Source organism: Saimiri boliviensis, chromosome 8, assembly GCF_048565385.1.
Source record: "Saimiri boliviensis isolate mSaiBol1 chromosome 8, mSaiBol1.pri, whole genome shotgun sequence".
In the NCBI taxonomy this organism is placed as follows: Eukaryota; Metazoa; Chordata; class Mammalia; order Primates; family Cebidae; genus Saimiri; species Saimiri boliviensis.
The window spans coordinates 29590193-29607092 of NC_133456.1; the positions used below are offsets into that span (position 1 = coordinate 29590193).

General features: G+C 40.3%; 1 protein-coding gene across 4 annotated transcripts in view; it reads right to left on the minus strand.

The window, feature by feature from the left end:
- CASR (calcium sensing receptor) overlaps nt 1-16900 on the minus strand; it is a 71177-nt gene that overhangs the window by 20230 nt on the left and 34047 nt on the right. For 3 of the 4 annotated variants that reach the window (XM_003941648.4, XM_010352412.3, XM_010352411.3), the window contains exons 2-3: nt 6587-7013; nt 3567-3873 (exon numbers count right to left, since the gene is read on the minus strand). In XM_003941648.4, coding sequence (XP_003941697.1) covers nt 3567-3873; nt 6587-6771 — 492 coding nt within the window. In that variant the 5' untranslated portion in view covers nt 6772-7013. Of the gene's footprint in view, nt 1-3566; nt 3874-6586; nt 7014-13399; nt 16281-16900 lie in introns of those variants that run through there. The other variant, XM_010352413.3, reaches the window with a different exon arrangement.

Sequence of the window (16900 nt, forward strand, 5' to 3'; positions counted from 1 at the left end):
CAGCATGAGCACTTAAGCACCTTTTGGCCTATGAGGCAGCATCCTAATTCCCAGTGGATGATTCTTCACAATGCTACTTTCAAAACTGGGTCTGGCTATAAAATCAACCCAACAATAGTGGGATGTACTTAGCCTTTCTAGAAGAGTCTTCATGCACCGTTTCATGTTTCCTCTAACCTCCTCTGTGCTGCCTCACTGGTCATAATATATCCATGTACATATCTTTGACCTCTTGGGTCAGCTTCTGATCTGAACAGTTTAACTTCCCTTTACTGCAATAAACACTTTGCCCACAATCCACTTCCGAAAAGAATCAGGTTCCCTGTGGATTATAAACTTCAGGCTCTTCAGAGGAGTCCCAGGGAATTCCCTTTTCTTCTTCTGCCTAATTTCTCTCTTGCCATCCTCTGGTTATTCCCCTTTTTCTCTCTCCTGCCCACACCCCAGTACTTTAGAAAAAAAGTAACCTTAATTGCAGCCATTTTTGAGAATTGTCTCTTTTAGGCTCCATTAGACCATTAGGCTCAATCCCTCTGCGCCACAATAACAATGATGTATGTCATTAAATATCAGAAAAACCTCCTTTCCTCTCCATCCCACTATTGTTGGATTGATTTTTTGGCCAGACCCACTTTTGAAGGTAGCATTGTAAAGAATCTTCTATTGGGAAGCACCATCCAGAGCCCTCTCCTTTATTCTGTTACAAGTGATGACTGAGCCTGCTTGACAGGCTTTTGATGTGGGTCTCAAAAATCTTACCGAGGCTGAACAGGAACCCTGGAGAAGCTGTCTTGACATGTTTCCAGTCTCTAAGACATAGCCACTTACGCATCTGAGCAAGAGTATGGACTACCAAGGGAAGAAAGTCTTGCCCTTGATGTTAAGAGATTGTTGCTTAGAGAAGTAGCCAAATACCACGTAAAGCATTCCTCAGTGCAGAGCTTTCCCACTTCTTTTCACATTATGGCAACACATGGAGCAAATGGAGGAAGCTGATCAACCCCGGTGGGAGTGCTCTGACCACCCAGGCCCCATCTGACCACCCCAAAGCTTGAGGGGATCCATATCTTGAGGGGATCCAAATCAGACTGGCTTCAGCTCATTTACAGCACTCTGTGTCATCATGGCTCACCACTTAGGAAGTTTCAAGTTATGGGATCATTTCTTCTGAAGACCAAAACATTTTTACACAAATAAATTTTTTTCTAGGAAATGAAGTAGAGTCATATCTTGTGTTCTCTAGTTTTTCCTGAGAGAGTTTAAACTTCTTAGGAAAACAAGTTGAAGGTATTTGGGAGAATGTGTTTTTAATATTTCTCACCAATTGAAACAGTTAGTTTTCTATGTCCAATATTTTTAAATAAAAATTTCCAATGTATTTCTTCTTATCAATGAAGTTTCTACATTAGAAACATAAAAGGCATTGGTCTTTGAAAAAATTAGGCCAACTTTACTAAAAAACAAGTATAATTTATTTCTGGCAAGTGTTTTTATTTTAGAAGGTATAGTATAAAACGTATAATTTTTCCTTCATCAGAACAAGCTATTCTTGAAATACCACAGAACTTCATGAGGCAGGTGGTTTAATTAAGTAATTTGCTTAGATGTTATTGTTTTTTGAGAACTTGGTTAGCAGATCCGAATAATAGGCCTCTGAATCAGATTTTTGCAAATATAAAACCTACCATTAAAAAAATCCATCCATTATTGCTTACTTCTTGATTTTCTTTTCAAAAATAGGCCAAAAAGGCTTTAAAGGAATAAAAATAAAAAAAAATAATATTCCTCATGGATATGTTCTCTTAAGGAATATATTTATAAATTTTACCAAGTCTTTAAAAAGCAACTCTAAAGTGTAGTAAATACAATTTTGTGTCCCTTAGAAACTTTTTTTTATTGTAAGAGGGGAGAATTTCACTAATGATTCAGAAAACTGTTCCAACTGCAATTTGTTCTAGCTGGTCTGCTTCTTCCATCCACTTGGTGGCGTGGCTGGCATGAGAAATACTCCTGGGTCCTGACCCTACCCAGCAGGGCAGTGGTTCCCAGTGCTGCTGCACATTAGACTCACCTCCGGAGCTTTAAATCCTCCTGACATCCAGGCTACATCTCAGCTCGATTAAACCATGATCTTTGGGGAGCGGTACTTAGGCATCAGTATTTTTAAAACTCCCCAAGTGATTCCAATAGGTAGCCATGGCAGAGAACCCCTACTGCGGATAGACTTATACTGGTTTGATTGATAATCAAAGCACTTTTATAAATTCAACTTAACCTTATCTTTCATCCAAACTGCAAAAAATTAACACCCTGCCCCCTTCATGTTCTTTCTTTACTTGACATCTTAGCCTGTTGGCCATGGGGTAACAATAACTTAACTTTAACTATGTACATAAAATAATACTGCACAATATGCTAAATTTAAACACACACAGCACATTCACTGACACAGGCTTTGTCATATCACTTTGGCACAAAAGTTACAAAGCCAGGGATTCCCCATGGGAAACACCTTTAATTCCCTGAAGTAAGGATTCCGTAAATGGTGACAAGACTATCTCTTGCCTCACGTATGTAAAGAGATAATGGCTATCACCAAAAAAAATGGAGCCTCCCAACAAAGAAATGTAAATTTATCAAAGGTATTCTCATAAATTTTAAATATTAAACATTGAAAAAACTAAATTTAAGGTGTAATTTATAATTTAATTTCAAGCTTGATATACGGATATACCACAATTGAGCTGATTCTCCCACCCACAGACATTTAGGTTGTTTCCAATTTTTCACTATTGTAAAATGATATCATAGATTTATAAATATTAAACTGAAAAATGCTTTGCTCTATGGTGTTAAGGGGAAAAAGGTTACAAAATGGCATTTCACATTTATCTTTTTTTGGTGAAAAAATGTATGGCTGAATGTTTATTAAAGCACTTGCTTCAATAAACTTAGTATATGAAAATGCAACCATCTCTCCACCTAGGCTGAGTTCCTGCAAAGTGGAGACTGCTTATACATAGATACTCAATAAATATTTGTTGAATGAAACAGAATTTTCTCCATTTCTGGAATGTGCAACACAACGATTAAGTTTCTGTTTTGTGAGAAAATATGCTCTGTTTCCCTCTGAGCTAAAGTTTCAACTAGACAGTAGAGAAGCAGAGACTTTTAAGGAAATGGAATTAGGGACAGATATTTTTTATTTGAGAGGTGGGATGTACCTCACATGCTCTCATTCCCTTTAGTAAAAGCAGAAGGAAAAAATGCATTTACTAAAGGATAGAGTGGGAAATAAATAATTGAATGCCTCTTTTTAAAAAAAGACAGTTTTATGCAAGGTACGTTTAAAAGAATTTTGAAGGAGTAATGAAGGTATCATTGACCTGGTGAACACTGGAGTTCCAGAAATCTCAAATGGTCATGATACAGCACACCAACTACATCATAGGTCTTTTATTTCAGAGATAGGAAAATAGCAAACCGCATGGACATTGGGCACAGCACCCCCAAGCCTGCTTCTTCTGACCCTGCTCCCAGGGCCCCATCTGAGAAGGCGTGAGTACCTGGGGAATGTAGAAGAGCCCCAGCAGATTTGCCACTGCCGTGGAGACGCCTGAGCCAGTTGCTCCCACCACAGCAATCGTAGAGGGAATGTGCTCTGAGCAGTTGCAGAACTCATCCAGGTTCAAAGAATCGATTTTGTTTTGAGCGACAAAACTCAGGGTGGCTTCCAAGGCCTTAGAAACAGTGTTGCAAGTGTCAAATATCCTGTATCCCAGCGTCAAGTTGGGAAGAAGGGCTGGGCTGCTGTTTATCTCCTCTATGGCAAATATCATCGCCTGTAACCAGCGAAACCCTCGGAAATTATACCTGGAAGAAAGAAGTGGAAGAAAATGGGAAGCTTTCTAGTCAACAACTTTAAAGACCAAGCAAAGCTGGATTTTAAATCATCGAACTATTACTATTCTCTGGTTTCATGGCATGCTCTGTACAGAGCCCTCTCTGTTAAAACGGGGTTGACAAGGACGGGCCTGGTGACTCTCACGCCTATAATCCCAGCACTTTGGGAGGCTGAGACGGGTGGATCACTTGAGGTCAAGAGTTGGAGACCAGCCTGGCCAACATAGCAAAAACCTGTCTCTGCTAAAAATACAAAATTTAGCCAGACGTCGTGTCAGGCGCCTGTAATCCCAGCTACACAGGAGGCCGAGGCAGGAGAATTGCTTGAATCTGGGAGATGGAGGTTGCAGTGAGCTGGGATTCCACCACTGCACTCCAGCCTGGGTGATAGAGTGAGACTCCATTTCAAAATAAATAAATAAATACATAAAAAATCAAGGGAGCTGACACTTGCCTCATAGGGTGGCTGTGCAGATGATGACATGAGATAATTATGTACAGTCTTCATCAGGTGCCTCACACAGAGACGGGGAGCAATCATGATAAAAATAAAAATAAAAATAAAAGATTGCTGTTGGTAATTCATTGGATAATTTGTATCTGTCTTCTCCAGTAATGAATTTGAAGTAGCTGATGTGAAGTGCTTAAATAAAAGCAATATGTAGACGTACAAGAAAAGGACCAGGGGAAATATAAATAGATTAGGATATTAATATGTGGGTGCCTAAAAATAACCTCAGATCAGATTGCAGAGTCATACATTTAGACTATGACATTCCTGAAGGTCAAGGGGAAACAGACATGAATAATCTCATTTTTATAAACAAATAACAAACATATAAAGGCCATACATAGACAGTAGTTATTCTGGGGTGTACAACTGTGGTCATTTCTGGGTGGTAGAATGTTGAGTTTTAAAATTATGTGCTTTTGGTTTATTTATACTTTATATCTAAAAAAAATGAAAACGCATTGCTTTTCAAAGAAGAACATTTTAACAAGTTAACAAGAGAAATAGGGTCAGTGACATAGTTTTCACTTTCCCAGCACTTTGCTCAGAATGAGGACTCAATAAATGTGCTGAATCAGTGTATTTGTGTCTAGAGGAAAAAACAACTCTGCAGGTTCTTTCTTTATATTGTGAGTTTCACTACTTGAACTCAGTGACAGTGACAGGAGGTGAGACATACGATCTTTTACATTCCATTGTATAGTTAGGTTCTCTAAGCTCTTGGTCTAACTTTAAATGTGACGTTTTCTATTTAACCATTTTCTTTATGTTTCCTTCATTTATTTGTTTTAAACCTACAAAGTTATTATGAGATGTTACAGATTTTTTTACATTAAACATCTATGCTGCTAAACTAATTTTATTATCTTTAACATAATTTCAAAAATATATTATTTTTGGGCAAGCCTTTTGCTTGGACCTGTATATACATAGCACATATACAGCTCTGTGCAGCATGGTACAACAGAGCATTTGTCCACACGGGTTATGTGAAGGATACCATCAGCATCAGTGCAATTCTGCACTTAGTTTTTCTGCATTCATAAGAAACATGTGAAAATGTTATCTAAGTTACTAGCTCGCATTAGAACATGAACAGAAATCCAGTTTTGTTGGAACCATCCTAGTTTTCATTTTCATTTTCCAGCTATTGGGAAGAGCAAGAAAAAGTGCTGGATCCCTTCTGGAAGTTGCGTCTCTCTGGAAGATGGGTCAAGATTTGGAGTGCAGTCATAGTCTCCGGTGTAGATTAGGGGAGGTAGTATACAGTCCCATTGTATTCTGCAGAAGTCAGATCCTATTTGAAAGACATGTTCCTCGCCCTGGAGACTATATTCTAAAAGGGTCACAATAAACTAGGGGGCATGAGATGAAGATAACCAGGATGATGAAGGGTGTGGAAAGCATATCATGGGATGAGAAAACAGACTATGTGACTTGGAGAAGAAAATATTTGTTGAGATATAATAGCTCTCTTCAAGTGGCTGCAGAATCTATTCAGAGAGTTAGATGCATTCTGTCTTAGTGGAGTGGGATGAGGGGTGGGGAGAGTGGTGATGGGGGATAACGTTCCTATGCAAAAGACTTTATAATGGCAGTAGTTCCAAAATGCAATGGACTATATTTTACATTTTGAAGATGCCTGGGTCATGCTGACTGCGGTGGTTTCTTTCAACTTGAATGCCTTTAAAAAAAAGAAAGAAAGAAAGAGAGAGAGAGAAAGAAAAAGAAAAAGAGTGAGGCAGCCAGCACTCAGATATTATCACTCATTGGAGTATGTAAGCTCAATGGGGGATTTTACTACTCAGTTTTGCAAGACCTGCAATAAATTTCCTTCTAGGTACTTAGTCATTTCCTTCTAGGTACTTAGTTCCATTAAGCAACACTGCTGCCAGGTGAACCATAATAACTTGGTCACCAAATGACCACCAGGTGCTTTTACAGGTCATGCGTGGATTTTCTACTCAATATCATTGACATTTTATTTCAAAAGAAGTCTTCAGGGGAAAAAAAGGCAGATTACAGGGGGCAATAAGCTTCAGCATGATTACCAATTAATCACTATTTTTGAAAAGAGAGAACAAAGTTTGAAAAAATTATGTTGCGTTTGGTGCAGCTTTTCTCCAGCCACTCAGAAGAGAAGAGACTGGTGGATTAGGCCCCTCTTCTTACCTGATACATTCCACAGACTCCGGCCTTGATTTGAGATCTTGATCTTTGGCTGCTACTCCAAAATGAATAGGAAAGAGCCCCCCAAGGATAATGTCCCCTTTCTTTTGGGCTCGCTGGTCGGGTCCATAGGCAGAGCTGTGCCAGGTGAGTGCCAAGAGGACCCAGCAGCAGCTATAAAATGCCATGGTTCTGCCTTCTCTCCAGGGTGAGGGACAAGACAGCTAGGAGTTTGGAGGCTCCCAGAACTTTCCCCCTTGGAGCAGTTCAGTCCCTTCAGTGGGGACACATGTCTACAGAGTGATTAATGAAAGAATAGAAGACTTCGTGTTCGAATCTCCATTTCTGCCTTCTTCATTGCAGACTTGTAAGGTGGGTGGTCCTTGAGTCTTCGGAAGCCACATCATGTAGAGACCTCCTGCGATGCCTTCTAAAAGAAAAGAAAGGCAAAATGGATTCAACAAAACCTAAATCCCATCTTGTTATGACTACTGCCACTGAGGTGGCTCAGAATTTCCATTTAGAGGGGCCTAGGGGTGGCATATTGAAAAGACCTGGCTTGGAGTCACATTTTTACAGCACTCATGTAAAATACAGGAAATGTCAATTGCCCATATTGGGGAAGAACTGTGTTAGGTTATGAGAGGTCGAATTTTAAAGAGGCTGTTGATAACCTAAGACCTCTGCTGGTGCTGAGGCTGGATTTTAATCCATTCATTCTCCTGTGTGAACGAGGGGTAAAGTTGGCCTATTAGTAGCAGCAGCTCCTTTTGTTATAATAATATTACCAATATTTTATTCAGCATGTAAGTTCTTACAGAAAATATAGAATGAGGCCGAGCGCAGTAACTCATGTCTGTAATCCCAGCACTTTGGGAAGCTGAGGCAGGTGGATCACATGAGGTCAGGAGTTCAAGACCAGCCTTAACGACATCGTGAAACCCCGTCTCTACTAAAAAAAAAAAAAAAAAAAAAAAAAAAAAAAAAAAAAAATTAGCTGGGCGTGGTGGTACACACCTGTAATCCCAGCTACTTGGGAGGCTGAGGCAGGAGAATCACTTGAACCTGGAAAGTGGAGGCTGCAGTGAGCCGAGATCATGCCACTGCACTCCAGCATGGATAAGAGCCAAACTCTGTCTCAGAAAAAAAGAAATAAAATATAGAATGAGTCATATTTAAACTTAAATCTGACTTGGAACCAAACAAAAATGCCGAAAAAGACCACTTATTCTTTATGTTTTATTTTAAATTTATTGTATTTTTATGTTTTTATACTATTATTTTATTATTATTATTTTTTGAGATGGAGTTTTGCTCTTGTTGCCCAGGCTGGAGTGCAATGGAGTGATCTTGGCTCACCGCAACCTCCACCTTCCAGATTCAAGCAATTCTCCTGCCTCAGCCTCCCAAATAGCTGGGATTACAGGCATGTGCCACCACGCCTGGTTAATTTTGCATTTTTAGTAGAAATGAGGTTTCTCCATGTTAGGCTGGTCTGAACTCCTGACCTCAGGTGATTCACCTGCCTTGGCCTCCCAAAGTGCTGGGATTATAGGCATGAGCCACCATGTCCAGCCTCTTCTTTTTTATGATAGGTCCCCTTTTTTTGTGCAGGTCTCTGGTTACCAGTTTGTAAGATGACACTCTGTAAGCCTTTTAAGAATAGTTCTTGTACAGGATTCAGAGACATAATGAATTAGATTGTGTTTTATAAAGATCAACAGCTGGATATAGGAGAAAGCCCTCCTGCTATACCCTTAGTACAGTAGGAACTCCGCTCTTTCACTCTCCACCCTACCTCACTCACCCTGTGAGTCAATTATCAATTACAGGTTGATGGGGCTAAATATCCAGCCTATCTTGAAGTTCATGACAGGCCAAGCACTGGACTGTCAACTGGACATGGCCACCTGGATGTTCCACAGGTGCTTTGAATGTAACAGGCCCTAAACTCACCTTTACTGAACTTGTTTCTCCTTCACTGTTTTCTATCTCAGAAGATCACATGCCATCCACAGAGACACAAAATAAGGAGCCGTCTTTGCCTTCTTTCTGTTCTCATCACTGTCCTTCATATTTAAACAACTCCCAAGCCCTATATATTCTACTTCCTAAATCTCTCTGGAATCCATCATTAAAAATGATGGTAGGGCCAGGCATGGTGGCTCACACCTGCAACCCTAGCACTTTGGGAGGCCAAGGTGGGAGGATCACTTGAGCCCAGGAGTGCTGGGCTCAAGCAAAATCCATCATTTTACTCCTCGACATTTCCAAGACTATTTTCAGTCCACCATAACTTATTTTCTTCTCTTTCTTCTTTCCTTCTTTCTTTTTTCTTTCTTTCTTTTATTTCTTTCTCCTTCCTTCCTTCCTTGCTTCCTTCCTTCCTTCCTCCTTCCTTCCTTCCTTCCTTCTTTCCCTCCCTCCCTCCTTCCCTCAAAAGAAAGGAAGGAAGGAAGGAAGGAAGGAAGGAAGGAATCTGGCTTTCTTATGAGACAGAATCTGTCTCTGTTGCCCAAGCTGGAATGCAGTGGCGCCATCACAGCTCACTGTAGCCTTAACCTTCCAGACTCAAGCAGTCCTCTCACCTCTGTGTCTTGAGTGGCTGGGACTACAAGGACATGTTACCACACCTGGCTAATTTTTTATTTTTTTGTAGAGATTGTCTCACTCTGTTGTTCACAGCTGGCCTTGGACTCCTGGGCTCTAGTGATCCTCCTGCCTTGGCCTCCCAAAGTGCTAGGGTTGCAAGTGTAAGCCACCATGCCTGGCCCTACCATCATTTTTAACCTGGATTTCTGCAACTATTTCTTAACTGGCATTCCCATCTCCACTTTTGCTCTTTTGCAATTTGCAAATCTTTGGATGCCACAGGACAAGTGGTTTGGAACACAGGCTCTGGCGTTAAACTTGGCTTTGAATCATAGTTCACTACTTTCTAATATGACTCTTGGCAAGTCACTTAATGTCTGTGATCTAAACCAAATAATGCATGAAGAGCCATTAGCACAATGTAACTAAAAAACTCACAGAAAATGCTGCTTTAATGAATACCCTTCCACTGTTGTTAGACTTCTTTATGAATGTCACACTCCAAACTTGCCGAACTTCTTTCAGTTCCTCAAGTACATCAGGCTTTTAAAATGCTCAGACGTCACACGTGCTGTTCCCCTCCTCGGTCCCTCTGGCCTAAACTAGGCCTATTAAACTTTCAGTTTCCAGATGTTTGCAATGCTGGGCGTGACTGAGTGAACTGTGGGCCTTTGGGTGAATGAGGAAGAGAGCTCCTTCTGGGGCACACACAGCTTTGAGTCAAAGTGTACATCTTCAGTGGAACACAGGTTGGATTTTAGCTCACATTAACCCCTCAGTTGTGCAGTGAGCAATTTGTAAGGCTTTTGAAGGAGGACTTCCCTGAACCCTTAGGCGAGGGAGGTCTACCTGTAAGAACGTAGTCTCTTATTTCTTAGATCTTGGAGCTTCCCTCTTGGAAGGTTCATCACACTTTATTATAATTATGTTCATAAATATCTGATTCCAGAGCCAATCTCTCTCTCTTTTTTTCTTTTCTTTTTTTTTTTTAACAGAGTCTTGCTCTCTTACCAGGCTAGAGTGCAGTGGCTCAATCTCAGCTCACTGCAAACTCTGCCTCCCAGGTTCAAGCAATTCTTCTGCCTCAGCCTCCCAGGTAGCTGGGACTACAGGTATGTGCCACCACGCTCGGCTAATGTTTGTATTTTTAGTAGAGACTGGGTTTCACCATATTGTCCAGGCTGGTCTCAAACTCCTGACCTCGTGATCCACCTGCCTTGGTCTCCTAAAGTGCTGGGATTACAGATGCCAGCCACTGTACCCGGCCCCAGAGCCCAATCTCTTAATGGTTGTCATATGGTGCCTCTTGCTCCTTAGGAATTCCACCTTTTTCTCTAATACCATTCCTAGCAGAGTGTGCTGGGCCTCAGGTGGAAGGAACACCCCAGCAGACACTTAACTTTCATGGAATTGCCTCCTGTAATGTCTGAACATCCATGGCCATCCCACTTTTCTGACCCTAGTCCTGCTTTTAGATTTTTGGCTTCATTCCTTGGATCTGGTCATATGTTCACTCATACATATAATAAGTACATGTGCTGGGAATATAAAGGTGACAAACACATGTTTATATCCTCAGGAGCTCCCAGTCCAGTGGGTAGGCGCATTGGTCTAAATGATCAGAAGCTACCTTAACTCAGAAGTGAAAAACTAATTGTAACTTTGTAACTTTTTTTTCCTAAATTCAACTTTGCCCTCCAGCACTTAACTTAGTACAGTGTCTGAAATAGTACATGCCGAATAAATGTTTGTGAAATGAAAGCACTTAAAAAGAAAGTACTTTGGAAAGAGATAGAAAGTAGCATTTATTGATCCAGGCATTGTGCCAGGTCTCTTAAACATTCTATGTATTTTACAGTTCACAAAGATTTTGTAATGAGGGTAATACCAACTCCACTCTCCAGATGGAGAAATTGATTCTTTGTATATTCAGCTTATGTGAGTGAGCAGTTCTGGCACTTGACTTAAGAATGCCTTCAGAATTCAGAATTTTAAGGAGTCCCGTGGACTGAATTAGGTAGGAGAGGGAACATTATAACTGGCTAGGGTTAGTCACTGAGACCTGTTAAATTTTTCCTGTGAAATATTAACTACTTGGAGAACTTTATTAACTTAATTAGTTAATTCAACAGAAAATTAATGGCAAGAAGGAATAGAGAGATTTGGGGTCAATTTGCAGCAGTTAACTCTCTCAGTCCAATATATTCTTCAACTCACCCTTCTGAGTCCAATTGCCAGGGTCGAATTTGCTTTCAAAGCTAAGATCCTCCATCTTAGCTAGATCCTCCATCTCCCTGTCCTCCAACATCCAGTCCCGGGTCCTGTGATTCTGTCATTGCTTTCCACTTTGGCTTCTTCTACACACTCCTGTGACCAGTGCCTTTGTCCAGGCTCCCATCACCTCCCACCCTCTGTGTTGCAAAAGTTTTCTTTTCTTTGTACTTGACTCTTGTTTGCCCTCATCCTTCCTCTCTGCTTCCTCTGTTTTACTGCATGGAGGTGGATATGACAGCTGGAGACCAGCTAGAAAAAGGAGCTACATCCTAGGGAATGAGCTAAGCATTTCATAGAGCAGGACCTTAATATTGATCTTTTGCATGACAGAGAAAAAAAGCTTCTTGCTGGTTTAAACCATTGTTATTATATATATTTTTTTCTTACTGTAGTTATCTCCAACACTATCTAGCTAAGAATCACAAATAAACTCATTTGTTCTCCTTACTATACATTTATTCCATTTAAATCACATATAATCATGTTTGCCCTCCTGCAAATGAGTATTACAAACAAAGCTGAAGCTAATATTTGTTCTTTCTCTCAATAGTAGATAACATCTTGGAAAAAGAAATGACCCATGCACCAGCTGTTTTTATGTTTAGAAGGTTCTTGACATCAGGAGAAGTGTTTCAGTAGGGATAGATAATGGCTTACTAGGCTCTTCAGCCAAGAATCGGATGTGAGGGCAGACCAGTCAATGGGTTCCAATTTAAAACTCCGTTCATGGAGTTATAAATTCATGCAGTGATTTACTCATTCAAAAAACATTTATCGAGCTCTCTCTGTGCTAGATACCAGGGAGTGCAAGACACCAGGGAAAGAAAGTTGAAATTCTTGCCTTCAAAGTGCTCATGGTTTAAAAAGAAACAGAAGGATGTATTACAAGGATGGTGATCTAAATGCTACAGAGGCATGGATTAAGTGTTGAGGGAGCACAGAGCGAAGAGTGATGTTCTCTGTATGATGATTGCTGGGAAAGAGAATTAAGTCAAGGTGGGAACCAGAAACTTCATGAGGGCAGGACCTGTCTCTTTTTTTCACCATTGTTGACTAGTACTGAACACAGCACCTGGTACAAATGATTCACAAATATTTGTTGAATTAATGTATGAAGTGTGACCAGTAAAGACCAGAGACTGGTTGGGCAATTCCTGGACAGGACTGGGAAGGGGTCACCCCATGAGACTGATGATTGCTGTAGGCAAAGGCTTCATGATGATCACAGCTGCTTCCTCAGCATCAAACAAGGAACCTGGAAAATATCTGTTGAACTTGTTGTCCAATGAGTAGGTACATGGCTAATCCAAGTTCCGGAGTAAAGACAAGTTAACAGAGGATATCAAAACAAAGTTAGGAGTGAACACTGCCACATTTCAATTTTCTTCCAAGTAAAAACTGCCCCTACTCTCACCTCTTGGCCTCAATATTTCTGGAAATTGTGAATCTCTAGAAAAGAATAATTTTGCTTGCATTTCAAATAAAGAAAACCCAGGCACAGACCTTTTGAACATAAAATCACTCAGTTAAAGGCACAGAAAGCTCAAAAGCTACTATTTCTGAATTCCTAGATTGCAGAAAAAAATTCTAGGTTGCCTAGAAAAAAGATAGCTATAAGACCAAATTTGATTTCCAGTGGAGAGAATTTATCTTCATAAGGTGAGTAAACTGCTCTGGTTTATTCCACTACAATCTTTGCTCTCTTTTGTCACAATTATCATAAAGGTACTAACAGTAGGGTTTGAAGCCACTATTGCAGAAAGGTGAAATGTGTATGTTTTATTGAGGGTGAACAGGAAAAATAAACCTAAAAAAATTCAATCAATAATCACTAACTCATGTACCTGGTTGTGGCCACAGCTTCCTTTACCTCTTGCTGAAGAGACATCCGTAATATGAGTTTCTATACACAGCTGGTGCACATTTACCAAAGAATCATGGACCTCTTACCTGCCATCACCAATACGGCCATTCCTAGTTCTATATCAGACTTCATTCCTTCTGTATCTTGTTTTTAAATGAGGGCCCTCTTTCAGCATTGGGGGAAACACATAAACTGCCTGGTCACCCTTGGCTGCCTCTCGCAAGCCCAAGTCCAGCTTCTGCCGTCTGCCTGCCAGCTGCACACGGTCTTGCCCTCCATCTCCCTGACAACAGGTGTGACTTTTGGGGAGTCCATGCCTCATTTAGCTCTGGTAATGGCTTAATTGAGTCGGAAAAATGCAAAGACAGGAGCGTAATGAAAAGCAGCTGAGCTGGGTTCTTGTGAGTCACTGGAAAAAGCTATCAGGGAAGTGAGGGAAAGGGATGAATAATGGTGGTGAAGAGTAGCACGGTGTAGAGCAAAATGGGGAGGCAGAAGCCTAGACAAAGCAAAGCAAGGCTGTAAATAGAGGAAGCTGACATTCATTAATGACACATCCTGAGCTCCTTGAAAACAGGGCCAGGTCTGTCCCATCCATGGCCTGGAACATGGAGGGGCTCCATGATGATGGTCGAGTGGATGCGTAGTTGTGTATACTGCCCACAACATAACAAACTCTGTGTCCATCATATAGAACGGAGTAAGTTGCCAGGGACACACTCTATAGGAAGTTAAGAAACTTCTTGTCCTGAATTGTTTCCTTCATGCCTTAAGTCAGCACTGCTGATGGATGCATGAACACCTACACAGTTAATGAAATGGCTCATTTGAAAAGCGAAGATATGCAACTCATGTTTTGATAAAGAAAAATGCCAGAGCCTCAAGTCCTACATAAAAGAAACATTTCCGTGGAATAACATCCTGGGATTGCCTTTCCAAATTATAAGGAACCCTGACTACCCAGGGTGTCGTTTTTCAGTCTGGTGTCCCAAGATGTGTCACCACGAAGTGTTTCGGGGTAAAACAAATTTCAGAACTAATGCATACTTTGCCACGGGGGCACATATGCCTCCTTAAAGGCTCTGAGAAGTCCTGCAATAAAGACTACTGCTTATTTTGCTATGGGACATTTTTTCTTCCCTGAAGGAGACTTTTTATGATGCTGTGAAACATGGGCTTGGAAGTGCTGACTGAGTGGAAAGCATAAAGTTTGCAACCTGAAATTCTCCCATTTCTTTAGATGTATCTTTGCAGAGATATGTCTGCCCCTCAATGGGCATAGCAGTTTTTGTAATCCCAGGTATGAAATTCCAAAGGGTAATATTGGAAAGAAGGACTCAGGTGGGGTGGGTGATGCTGATGTAAACTTTGAAGTCATTCTCTGGTCTCAGGTATATGTTTCTGTTCTCTTCTGCTCCCAAGGGATGGGTTTCTGTTGTATATAGGAAGTTGTACACTGAGCCTTTCCCCACCCACTTGCAACTCTCCTGACCTCACCCAGTGTCTCTGTTTGAGGACCACTGGGGACATGTGATAGTGTGCTGGTAAACTGGATTCTAAAGGAAAAGCAAGCCCTGACTTGTAGTGTTTGCTAAATATTCCCACCATGGTCAGTTTCAAGCTACCAGTGGTTTAACAACATATTTGTAAAAATTCTGGTTATTTAACCATTGGCTCTCAAGAGCCAGTAGAAGCCTGTTCTAGCATATCATGGGGACATCTTTCTAAGCACATGGAAATTCTGGTTTTCTTTGGAAAACTCAGCCCAAATTGTTTTATAGGCATCACAAATCTCTCTTCTCCTGTTTCCCTCTTTGTTTTGAGTGTTAGGAAGCTGTGAGCCAAATTTGTGGCTCAGCTGTAGCTAAAATAGAAACTGAAAGCATGCATATTAGTGTCCTAATATTACCTGTGCATTATTTTAAATTCTTGCACGTTTTACTCCGATTTCCTCACCACATTAAACCTTTCATTTTTATTAAAAGCAATAGGGCTATAAACAGAAAAACAAACTAATAAATCTGGAGTTTTGCTGTGAGCAATAAAAACTGTCCCTAGTTGAAACTCCCTGTGTAATTAACAGGAAGTGGGGCTGGAAAAGTCATTCTTGCTTTATTAATTGAGTGGGTAGACACACAAGGTCATTAATCTAAAATACATAATTTTAGAGGTAGAAGGGACCTGGGAAGTTTACCTGGTTTACACTGAAACCTTCTGACACATAAATGTTTGAAACACTGTGGTCAATTTTATCGTGAACAGGAGTTGGAATTCACAACTCATTGCAGAACTCTATGAGGTTTAGTAATCAAAAGGCAGCTTTCTTAGTGAAAAGGGAAGTAATCTTTTTCCCACCGATTTGTCAGTGAACAGTTTGTCTTTAAAATGTCAGTTTAGGTCTTCAGAGGACTACACTTACTTTCAACTACAGCACAGAATCTACTTATTATGAGAATTCTTTTAGTTTTAATTGGATCACAGGTGCACAAAATTGGATTAATCATAATCCTTGGTTGATGATACATCCTCATTCTTGGCCTAGACCTGACTCACTTTTATTTCTCAAGTTACTTTTAATAATTAACCTACCACCTAAAAGTAAACATCCATAGTATGTAGTAACATAAGTAAACTACTGGTGGGTTCCTGTCTTGCATCCTGTTCTTGTATCTCTTCCTACCAAAGAAGCCATTATCCTGAACCGCATGCTGATCACTCCTCGCTTCCCTCCCTATCCATCCTTTTAAAAACTTCATAAATCATAAGGCAGAAAGACTGGTAGGATACACACCAAAATGTTAAGGATGATTAGATCTTAGTGATGGAATTCTGGTTTCTTCCCTGTTTTATTTTTTTGTTTTCAAAATTTAATAAGAAACATGTACACTTGGTCCTTCATACACGTGGGTTCTGCAGCCATGGATTCAGTCAACTGCAGATGGAAAACGTTTGGAAAAAATGAATGGCTATATCCATACTGAATATGTACAGACTTTTCCTTGTCATTAATCCCTAGGCAATAGAGTATAACAATTATTTATGCATCATTCACATTATATTAGATATTATAAGTAATCTAGAGATAATTTAAAGTATATGGGAGGATGTGGATAGGTTATAGGCAAATATATGCCATTTTATGTAAGAGACTTGAGCATCTGCAGATTTTGGTATCTGATGGGGATCCTGAATTAATCCTCCATGGGTACCCACAGACGACTATATCACTTTATGTGGGAAGTAGAAAAGTTCCTTTTTAAAGTTTCCTTTTTTGTTAAATCATAAGTGTGCTAATAACTCTTTGTTAAGTATTATGCTATGTAGCTGTTAGACATGCCATGCTTACAGGCAGGTAGTACATTCTATGTCCTTGTACTCTAACCAAGATATCTGTACTGGATGTGCTCACAGGCATGTCCCAGCTCTCCATTGCTTTTACCTGTTTAGAGAAGTTTTAAGTTGTTAGCCAACTGGGTTTTAGTTTAGAACAGAGATTGGACACAGCAGTAAGGACAACCCCAAATGCATAAGGAATAAATTTGTGTGTATTCCCTTTGTTCTCTGTACTCTGGTGGCACGATGGCTAC